General features: G+C 36.7%; 1 protein-coding gene across 35 annotated transcripts in view; it reads left to right on the forward strand.

Annotated features, from left to right (window-relative positions):
* Window positions 1–12062, forward strand: part of LOC107136359 (ABI family member 3 binding protein) — a 227666-nt gene that overhangs the window by 98960 nt on the left and 116644 nt on the right. For all 35 annotated transcript variants that reach the window (XM_048803407.1, XM_048803428.1, XM_048803417.1 and 32 more), the window contains exons 7-9: window positions 4656–4704; window positions 5589–5660; window positions 6347–6439. In XM_048803407.1, coding sequence (XP_048659364.1) covers window positions 4656–4704; window positions 5589–5660; window positions 6347–6439 — 214 coding nt within the window. The remainder of the gene's footprint in view (window positions 1–4655; window positions 4705–5588; window positions 5661–6346; window positions 6440–12062) is intronic.

Raw genomic sequence — 12062 nt, forward strand, 5'->3', positions numbered from 1 at the left:
CTATCCATACTTTAAGATTGTGCATCCTTCCACTCTAAAAAATCCTTGTCTTAAGCAGGAACTTGAAAAATATATGTAGACCAATCATATCATCAAAGGTATATGTCTCATCCCTTTTCTGCTGACAAGAAATTCAAAGACTATGAGAAGTAGAATGTTAGGTTCATTCTAGCCAGATTTTATATTTTATATTGAATCAGTATGTTTAATAACTTTCATTAAAACATCCGAAAAACTGAATTATAACAAGCCCAAGTTCCTCTCATGTGGTTTGGCTCTTTAGTAACTGAAATTTTATTTTGAGTAACCTTTAACCCCAAAGTGGACATTTCTCTTCTTTCTCAGGGCCTGAAAATAGTTACATCTACAATAATTATTTTGACACCACAAAATCTCCAAATAGACACACCTACAAAAAATAGCATTCTTATTAATTTTATTAAACCTAATTTTTCAAACAATATCAGGAGGAAGTTAGTATACTGCAAGGTCAATTGAAATTTCCTCTGCTATGCAACTGTTGCAGCCACTGTGCTTGTTTCTGAATAAGCATAGGCTTTCTCTAGCCATGACCAAAAAAGCACACTAGATTTGTCACAAGAGCATTTCACTTTACCACTTCAGCATTCTTTCCCCATTAATTGTCACCATCTACATACTCAGTCACAACATCCAAGACAAACAGTAAAAGTAAGTTTTCTTAACCTCTCTACTCAAGGGAAGTATGGTTGTAAAGGGACAGGTATCTAGAAAAGTAGAAACAGATAACATATCTCTTATAGGGCAGCAGGTAAATATATTAACTTTCTGGCATGTAATAAATATTTTAAAAATACTTGCTAAATGAAGGAAAGGGTGAGAACTGTTGGAGGAAGTAGTGACAGATGATTACAGTAAGCCTAGGGGTCAGAAAGCTACAGAACAAAGAGAGTCAGTGAGAAACTGCTTAAGAATTGCTTCAGAGGTAGTGTCCATGGAGAGTGGTGTTGTGCTGATGCCATGTGTCTTACTAGATATGTTTTGCGTTGCCATAACAATATCACAGACTGAGTAATTTACAAAGAACGGAGACTGATTATAAAATTCTAGAGACTATGAAGTCCAAGATCAGGGAGCTGGCATCTGGTGAGGGCCTTCATCCCATGGTGGAAGGCAGAAGGGCAGGAGAGCATACCTAAAAGGTAGAAGGAGCCAGGTTCTTCCTTTTTTCAGGAACCCATTCTAGTGTTAACTAACCAACTCTCTGGGTAATGGTGACCTAATTTCCTCTTAAAGTTCCCACTGTTGCATTGGAATTACATTTCTATCACATGAACTTTGAAGGACAAATTCAAGCTATAGCACCATAATAGCCCAAACTGCATGGCAGCCTGCAGAACTTTCACTCCCTCTTCACCCTGCAACCTTCTCACCATCTGTACCTGTGACTCCAATGCACAATGAACAATAGGTGTCTTTTTAAAAATATTGTACATCAAATTAAAATAAAATCAGGTAGTGATTGTTTAAACATTGCTATCTTAAAAGTTATCACACTATTTCATTTTTTAGAAGGTTCAGGTTACAGATATTTCCTTAAACATTAATAACACATGGAAAGGATGCACCTTGTGGATTTCTATATGGGGATTTTAGATTCTTTGGCAGAGATATATGAGGTAGCAGGACTTTCCTGATGCCCTTTAAAAACATTACCTTTTGCTGTACAGCTACTCAGGAGGCCAAGGAGGAAAATCTCAAGTTCAAGGCCAGCCTCAGCTACTTAGAAGATCCTGTCTCAAAATAAAAACTAAAATTGACCACAGATATAGCTCAATGATAAAGTGCCTTTGGGTTCAATCCTCAGTACTGGGGAGAGGAAGGGGAGGAACCTACCTGTTGAGATGTAGCTATCTAGTGTCAGAGCACCTTTGAATTGCAGATTAGATAAGACAGCAATTGTAGGTCTAGAAAGAATTGCATTCTGCAGCTAAATGATTTCCTTATTTTTGGCAGCACAAATTGTACCTGTAGTCTTGTCATCAAGTTACTAGAACATTGGTCTGTACTCAACTAAGAACTCAGAAACTGTTCCATTCATGTGAAGAGTAAAATATTTTCCATTTGTCCTTGTCGAAAATTTGTTTGTCTTAAATTAATCATTACAGCACAGGGAATAAAATTGGTGTAATACAATTCAAAGGCTACAAACACAGCCATGTGTAGGCATTTCTGCTATAATGTGTTAGGTGTCTCTGAAAAACTTCACATTCTGCAGAACATGTACTAAGTGACAGGATTTGTAGGGCAAATATAGGGTACACCATTCAAAAACTTTTGTAACTGTAGCCACAGACCTACCAAAAATGACCCTTGGTACCTAGAAAGGTAATGTATCTCCCCCACCAGGAGGCTTTCATGTAACTGGAAGTTGCTATACCAGTCATTTAAAATTCTCAGAGGGTTGAACTCAAGAGAAGAGATCACTAGTATCTGGGGAAGGGAGCCAGTAGGACAGAGGCAGAGGGGGAATGAGGAGATGTTTTAGTCAAACAGGAAGAATACATTTTTGAGAATTAATTCACAGAAAGATGACCATAATTACTAATAACATGTAATTCAACATTGCTAAAAATAAGTATCAAATGACTCACACCCCATAAAAGGATAAGTAAGGTAGTTAGACAAGTTAATTAGCTTGATTTAATCACTCTTTGTTGTATGGTTTTATCAAAATGTCACATTGTATCTCCTAAATATATACTTGTAATTATGAAAAAAAAAACTAAAAATATAAGTGGCAAAAATAAATGCTAATGGTTTTAATATAAAAAAAATTCTTAGCAGTGGTAGAAACCGTATACCTGTGGCACTTTTCCTGAAGTTTCATAGGTAAGAAGTAGATAGTGCAGGTAGAGGGGAGCCAGGTAGACTGATCTTAAGGGGGACACAAGAATATAATATGTAATGAGCCTGTCTGCCCTCTCCAGAAAAGGATTCATGTGGAAATGCTGACAAAATCTTTCTATGGTAAAGCAGAAAAAGTCGTCTTCTTAGAAGTGCAACCTTCAAACTGAGAATCTTTTTCTTTCCCATTGAAGGTTATGCTTCTATTCCTCCTCTTCTACTCCCTTTGGGGAAAAAAATCATGTCTAAATTGTATTTAAATCATTCCCCTATTCACCAGAAGTGCACAAGCTAGGTTGCCACACAGAAGCATATGTGGTAGCTGAACAGACTATAGATTAAGGTAACTTTGCCTGATTGGAAATGTAATTCATCTTGTAAGGAATCTGGCATACATGAAGGTATGCAACACAAAATCACTATTAGCTCATAAGAAATAACTACTATTAAAAATAACAAAATCATGATGTCTTTCCTTTTTGTCTTTTGTCTCTGTGTATTTGCTATAAAATTGCAACATACCATGTATGCATATTTGTATTCTTTGTATTTATTCATAATCTGCATATTTTTCCCAGTTTATTAAATAGAAGTAAACATTTAGACCATATAATTTATTTAATAAAACCTATATTTTTGGAAACTAAGGTTGTTTTAAACTATGGTATTAAACAACCTTATGTGTAAACAATTATCTCTATCTGATTAATTCCTTAAGCTGAGGAGGAAATTGCTAGGTCAATGAGTACACATACCTCTTTGCAAAAACTACCTGATGGTAGTAAATTAAATATAAGTACCTTAATACAAGGAAAATAGGCTGGTATTATGGCCCTTCTTCAACATGGGCATACAATTCATTAAAATGATAGCATGTAAATAAGTCTCTTGCTCACAACTGTATACCCCTATTTGCTCAGTATCTCACGTTCACCACATGCTTCACAATCAACAGGTCTGTTACATGGTGTGTCTACATCATGAACACAAGTTAGACCAGGTACCAAAAATTCAAGGACCTTTCAGCTCACCTCTGACCTCCCACATGTATTTGCTGCCCTTCTCTTTGTGTGTCTACATGTAGCTCTCGTCTGTTTTATCCTTGGCTCCTGATTTTGTCTGGCAGTGACTCTGCTTTAAAGCATAAACCTAGTGCCAGCCAGTGTATGGTGTCAAAACCTTCAGGGCGACCTCTGAGGCAATTTGGGTGAGGGGAGGTAGTATAGTCCTCTGGGATGTGCCCTTCTAATTCTGAAGTCCCTTGTGTATAAGTAGGTGCAGAATGGTTGAATACAGGCTTTGAAGTAAGAACTGTCTGGACCTAAGTCCCAGCTCTGCCCTCTCAGGCAATAAAGGCTTGGTTCCAGGAGCTCAAAGAGGTTGTGCCTGTAGTAACAGCAGCTACAACAGGGTGTGCTTGAACAATGGTAGCTTAGCATCTTTTTGAGAGGAAATATAAAGACAGAACTTGGCTGGGTCACTCCTCAAATCAAATGAAAATAAACCTATATTCAACATAGAGGAATTAGTTTCTGTCCCTTGCAGTTTTTAACTAAATGAGAATTCTGAATAAATTGCTTCCATCAATCCTTTGGATAATTATTGTGGAAACCAGGTGAATCCAATAAAATAGAGGCAGATGTGGGTGGTAAAGATCTATACAGGCACTATTAAACCTGCTTGACAGAATTCATTAAAGACAAGGAAGGACTATTTCTTTAGGTCATTAGAACTGATATGGAAGCTGATTTTTATTCCTCTCTTTTCAGCCAGCGTATGTCCCAAAGAAGCTAATCCCAATAACAATCATCAAACAAGGTAATTAGTCTGCTCTCTGGGTACCTAAGAACTAGTTTTAATATACTTTTAAACAAAAATAATTATATATTTTCTCAAACACTCTGATTTCTGCTTTTCAGAAAAAAGTTTGAAGAAACTAGTATGGTCTAGTAAATTAGCACTTAATAGGTAATTTGGGCTCTTGTACCAATATGCAAAACCTTGAGCATAACTCTGGACAAAGCAACCATAACAAGTATTAAATTTTTAAAAGTCACTTAAGTACGTGGAGCTTCATTCAGGATTAAGATATCATGCATAAAGAAAGCCATTAATAGAACATTTACATTAAGATGTGAAATGAAAACTGTGATTTAGTGGTCACTTAGGGAAAGTAAAGATGTTCAGGTTCTAAGAATTATGTATATTTCAGTATCCAATTGTTTTTGTTTTGACTTTGTTTTTCGCGTTATTAAAATGATTCCATTATTTCCAGAAGATTCTTGATAGAAGAGGTGAATCCTTAAATAGTTCTTCTTTTAAGAAAACAAAATGTCCTAAGTGTACTTTCAACACAGGGTCAGTTAGAATTGAAATTATCTCTGCTTCAGGCTGCATTTTGTGCTAGTTTTAATTGACCTGGGGAAAAGGCAGTTTTCAGGGAGTAGAGATACAAAGGAAATCTTCCAGTAATTAGAATGGAACACTTTATGATAGAATAATATCCTTTCGTTACCTAAAGGCAGAGGTATTTAGGTAATCCTCCTGCTGGCTGTGTAGCCAGACCACTGAATTGTTTTTTATTAATTGATAAACTTGGATTAGGATATTCACAGGACAGATGGCTTCACATTATTAGCTCCTTACTGCCTCCTCTTTTGTTTTGTTTACCTCAACTCACTATTTCTTTTGTATTTCAACAGTGATTCAGAATGTTACTCACAAGGCTTCCACTAAATCCCCAGATAAGACTCCCTATGGAGGACCGATACTAGGTGAGTCAACTTTGAAACCTATGTCTAGAATCAGCAGCTTAGACTGTCTTTTAATAATAGGGCCCTCAAGGAGTTTTGCATTGTGAGAAGAGCTGTTAAATTGTCAGTCTATTTCCTTTCACTGTGTACCATCCTGACCTCTGTGCCTTCCAGGCTAGCAGCCAAGAGACACTGCCTTTATCATGGTGTGTTCAAGAATAATCTTTAGCCCATGCCCAGTGGGAATGATGGTGTTCATCCTACATGCCCACAGGGTTGTTTGAAGTTACATAGGAGTCTGTCTTGTATTGAACTGCTCTTTTAAAAGTCACTGTCATTGGGTTGGGGATGTAGCTTTGTGGTAAAATGTTTGCCAAGCATGTAGGAGGACCTGGGTTCAATCCCTATGACTACCAAAAAAAAAAATCATTGGTAATAATCTTGGTTCATCACACATCTTAAGCAGACATTTTATAATTTTTTAATCTATAGATTAAATCCAGAGGATTTCAGTAGTTCAGTTCTAAAAATGAAAAACACTCTATTTCAAAGGTATGATCATATTTTCTCCCAACATTTTAAATTTGAGGTCAAAACTGACTAACCAAAATAAACACTAAGCTTCATATTCTAGTACCTGGTGTTCTGAGCTTTATGTCATGATTGATTGTCTTCCCCCTATCTTATTTATATCTATTTCTTTGCAGTTCACCTTATTATACCAGGTCCTAATGACACCACTGTAAAACTTCCTACATCCATTATGTTTGAGATTTCAGATGCAATCAAGACACAATTAGGTAAGCAGCAAAATTCTACATTGACTTTTCAATGACTGAGTACTAGTACTGACTCAGGATTCTTAGGATATTCCAGGAATCTTGCAAATGAGATGTTTGATGGCAAAGTAAAAACCAGGAGCAAGGAGGTTGGAGTGTTAGAGATATTCATACAAATCACATTCTGTTACAAATATAAATATTTAACTATAGATGTTATATTTATATAAATGTATTTACATATGTTTTATAAACTCATTAAACTATGCTATCAAGGGGCCACAAGATATAGTCAATGAGAACTAATTTAAAGGTCAGATATATTAGAATTACTACACTTGAGATTGATATTGCTTTCTACTTCTAGAAAGAACTGAGTATGATTTCAGTGTTTAAAAACAAAACATAATTTTTGAAAATAGCAAAAAAATCCACTAAAAGGGAGGCCAAGGAATAATTGTGGTGATCTCTGGGCACCTTCTCCTTTTGAGTATCAAATTAGACTCTTAAATGTCCCTGTAGAAGAGGATCTCAAACTTGTTTGAGGATCAGAAGCACTTGGTGGGCTTATGAACCTATAGACTGCTAGGACCCTGGGTTAATGATGAAGAGGATCTGGGGTGAGGTCTGGGAGTTTGCATTTTTAACAAGTTTCTAGGTAACTATGACACTACTGGTCCAGGGACCTCACTTTGAGAACCACCCCTCTGTCTCTGGAGAACATTTGGATTGTTGGCAAATGGGAAAGGAAACAACATCATGTGGTACAAACTGAACAAGACATAAAAGAGAAAATGTTTTCTCTGAGCTAAACACTACCTAAGAACTTTAGCATTTAATATGAAATTGAATTAAGAAGTTGTGTGGATGAAGAAAAAACAGAAGCCTAAGCCCAAGTTTGGTAGCTTTCAATCAACAAATACTTATTAAGCATTACTCCATGCCTGAACTGCAAGTTCCTAGGAGCTATAATGGTGAGTTACACAAATTTATGCCTGCACATACTGGAACTTCAGACACTGTACTTCAGGGGAAAGGTCACTCTTTCAACAATGGAACAAAATTAAGTTAATGCTTTCTCTTTTTTAGTTGAGAGAGAGAAAACACATGGCAAATGAGATATAACAAAAAGACTTTTAATAAAGTATTGTGGAAGGGAGGCAACATGATGGGATAGAGCCATCTATTCTCCATAAGACTGAACAATAACAACAGGTATGTAGCTGCCTGTTGAGGTGCATGACAGGGGAGAGAGACTGGAATTTACTGAAGAGATAAAGGTGAGGTGAAACCTTGAGATCTTTGTATAATAGACTATAGCAAGAGAAAGAGTACACCAGAACCCTGTTGAATAGCAACACATCCAGGGGAAGAAAATTATCCCCTTAGCCTAGGCATAAGGGAAAGAGAAGTCCCAGAGAGCTCCATTGGTACAGAATGCAGTCTAAATGCTGAAGAGAACTGGGATTGACAAAGAGCTGATTTTAGTAATTCCCTGTATTTCCCCTGTAATCAGGAGCCATCTTAAGAAAAGTCTTACTGTCTGAGCTTATACTCTTTTGGGGGACAGAAATCCTAGCATTTTCTACTTCAAGGACCCTGTAGCCATTTAATTAAGAGGCTTCAGCAAGTGCATCTCACTGGTTAGTTTTGGCTTGGGGAGTGACTCTGACTCAGGCCTGCTTAGTTTTATGGCATAGGAAATGCACATGGCAATGCAGAATGTGCTTCCCTATAAAATCAACGGTTTAGGTTTACATGCCTTCTGAAACCAGGGAGTGCAGTCTCATGCGGGTTTCATGTGGGAGCCAGGTCTGAGGTCACCATGGTCAAGGGCAGCAGAGCTTATGGATTCTGAATACTGCTGCTCCTTCCCAGCACAAGATAAAGACTCTCTGTGACTCCATCCCTCCTCTCTGCTCTCAGAGGTGTCTGGGTTCACATCACAGTGCTTGGGTTGGCCCAGCTGATGGACTGTGTAGAGTATAAATCAAAGAAGATAATCTTTGCCTGGTACATTTTGCATTCCATGCTAGCTTGTTCCAGCATGCAGTGCAGAAGAGTAGAATTTTATCTAGTGTCAACCACAAATCACTCCTGCTAGTCACCCAGCTGAAAAAAAAAATAGGGCATAAAAAACCCATAGCCATTGCATGGGAGGTGCATAGTCTAAGAAGACCTGAAGAGAAGCTCTGGAATCATCTACCCCAACACCATCATCGAGCACCTCAGAAAGAAGGGTTTTATTTTTTAAAAAAATCCCCTTTTTCATGTTTTTATGCTTCTCCTTTGTCTTTTTTTTCCTGCTTTTTCATTTTTATTTATTTTTCTCCTTTTCAATTTTTTATTTTTTTTCTATTTTTGGTTTTTATCAATATTTGTGTGTGTGTGTGTGTGTGTGTGTGTGTGTTGCCAGGGATTGAACCCCAGGGCCCTGTATCCATTGGATGGGTGGTTTTTCACTGATGTACACTCACAGCCCAGCTGGGAGGAATTATATGTTGTTCCAGTGTGAACTTTAACAGATACTTCAACTTAAAGAACAGGGGAAGCAAAAGTTCCCAGTCATCAATCCATCATGCAGGAAAAGTTAGGGGGGCTCTGAGGTTCACTCCTGGACAGGGACCCACATAGTAACAGCAGAGAGGAATAATACAACCATTGTGAACACCGCATATATGAGGGCTCTCTGCATTAATCATGCCCACATCTTATCAGATCACACATTGTTAACAGGACTGTGGGTACCACAGAGAGGGAACTGTGATCTCAGCCCATACCTCGCCCTGTGAAACACCAGTAATTGTAGCAGTGTACAAACTAAGAATAAGAGCTTCACAGTTGGAGCAACCGGTATCAGAATTGCTTTCCAGTAACAGATTCAATATCAATAGTACCTATGGAAACTCCCAACCACCTAATAAAGGCTTCCGCTCCCACTGTAGGAATAACCACAGGGTTCACCCAATACTGTGCTGTATATACCAAACCTGCTCAAGTTTTCAGAGGGCCCTCACTCTTACAAGACCTATGAAAGAGTGCTTCCCTCAGATTCTTATACTGTATCCATACCCACTAGTCACAGCCAAAAGAATCCATGGAGAGATTAAACTATAGAGTCTAATATAAAATAAACTCAATATTGGACAACAAACCAATACTCTAAGATATGCTGTAAAGAGAAAACTGCTTACTAAGAAAGTCATCATACAAAAGTAGAAGAGCTATCCATATAAACAGATGTACAAATCTCAAAAACACAGGAAATATGAAAAGCAAGGTAATATGACACCTCCTAAAGTTCATAACTCCCTAGTAACAGATTCCAAAAATAATGAAGTGGATGAAATGCTAGATATGGATTTTAAAAGAATAATCCTAAGAAAGCTCAATGAAACCCAAGAAAATACAGATAAATGGTTAGATGAGTTAAGGAAGATAATGAGGAAAATTCAGTGAAGAGATAGAGATTTTAAAAAGAAGCAAACAGAAATCCTAGAACTGAAAAGCACAATAAATCTGATAAAAAATCTCTAATGAAAGCCACAAAATAGACTAGACCAGGCAGAAGAAAGAATATCAGGGATTAAAGGCAAGTACTTTGAAATTTCATACTCAAGCAAAAATAAGGAATGAAAAGAACATACAAGATCTCTGAGAAGCCCTTAAAAAAAGTCAAATTTTTCAGCTCATCAGCATTCCTAGTCAGAAGAATTATAGGCAGATGATGTAAAAACAACAACAACAACAACAACAAAAAACTATTCAATAAAATAATAGTAGAAAATTTCCCAAATCTTGGGAAAGACATGGACATCCAGGTACAAGAGGCATTTAGAATAGATATAACCAGAATAAAAAGGACCTCTTCATGACATGTTAAATTGCCTTAAGTACAGAACAAAGAAATAACATTAAAATATGTAAGAGAGGGCTGGGGATGTGGCTCAAGCGGTAGCGCGCTCGCCTGGCATGCGTGCGGCCCGGGTTCGATCCTCAGCACCACATACAAACAAAGATGTTGTGTCCGCCAAAAAACTAAAAAATAAATGTTAAAAAATTCTCAAAAAAAAATATGTAAGAGAGAAGAAACAAGTTACATATAAAGGCAAACACTTAAGATTAATAGCAGATTCCTCAAAAGAAATTCTAAATGCCAATATATCATGGGGTGATGTATCTCAAATCCTAAAATTTAAAATTCCAAACTACCAACCAAAATTACTACTCCTAGCAAGGCTTATTCTTCAGAATTGAAGAGAGAAATAAAGACCTGACATGATAAGTATAAACTAAGGGAATTTATGACCACTCGACCAGAATTACACAAAATGCTTAAGGAAATCCTATAACCAGAAGAGAAAAAAAAAATCACCATTGTGAGAGCACATGAAAAAATCCCACGAGAAAAATAGATACACAAATTACAAATAGGAAAGAATCAGTAGAGTAAGCCATCAAACTTCAAAGACCGATAAGAGCAAGTAAGGAATATTTAAAACAATCAGAAAAAAAATCAGGAATGAGTCCATATCTTGAATAGCTCTGAATGTGAATTATCTTAATTTTCCAATGAAAAGACACTGCATGAGCTAAGAACAAGATCCAACCGTATGTTACCTACATGAAACTCACATCACCAGCAAAGATATACATAGACTGAAAATAAAATGATAGAAAACAAAATCCAAAAGCAAGCAGGAGAGATATAGAAGGTCACTTTATAGGGAATATAGGGAAGAAATCATCAATAAGTTACAGTGGTTATGAATTTACATGTCAAAGCATCCACTTTTGTAAAAATACAAAACACATGTACCAAAAAAACCTACTAGACATAAAGAGAGAGATAGACCCCAATATCATAATTCTGGATGACTTCAAAGTCCCACTCTCACCAGTAGATAGAACATATAAACAAAAAATTTATAAAGAAACTAACAAAAAATTGCTAATTTGATAACAAATGATTTACAAATTAACAAATTATACTCTAGATAAAATGGACTTAACAGACATTGTCTTAAACTAAACCACATATCAGGCCACAAACCAAGTCTTCACAAATTTAAAAAAGTTGAAATAGTATCTCACATCTTCTCTACTCACTAGTAAAGAATGAAACTAGCAATCAACAGATAGACACTGCATAAATTATTCAAATACATGGAAAGTAAGCATCATACAAAACCTATGGAGTGCAGCAAAAACAATTGTAAGAGGGAATTTTATAGTTTTTATAGTGAGTGCCTGTATTGAGAAAGAGAAAGACGCTGCACACCTGTAATCCCAGTGACACAGGAGGTTGAGACAGGAGAATTATGAGTTCAAAGCCAACCTCAGCAATGTCAAGGCTCTAAGAAACTCAGTGAGATCCTGTCACTAAATAAAATACAAAATAGGGCTGGGGGTGTGGCTCAGTGGTTGAGTGCCCCTGAGTTCAATCCTTGGTACCCCTCTCCCCTCAAAAAAAGAGAGATCTCATATGATCTAAATAAGAATCTCAAGGTCTTAGAGAAAAAACAACTAACCCAAAACCAGTAGTAGGAAGGAATAGTATGAATCACAAAAGAAATAAATGAAATGGAGACTAAAAATAAATAATACAAAAGCTCAATGAGTTGGTTCTTTGATAAATCAAGCA

Source organism: Marmota marmota, unplaced genomic scaffold (genome assembly GCF_001458135.2).
Source record: "Marmota marmota marmota unplaced genomic scaffold, marMar, whole genome shotgun sequence".
Lineage (NCBI taxonomy): Eukaryota > Metazoa > Chordata > Mammalia > Rodentia > Sciuridae > Marmota > Marmota marmota.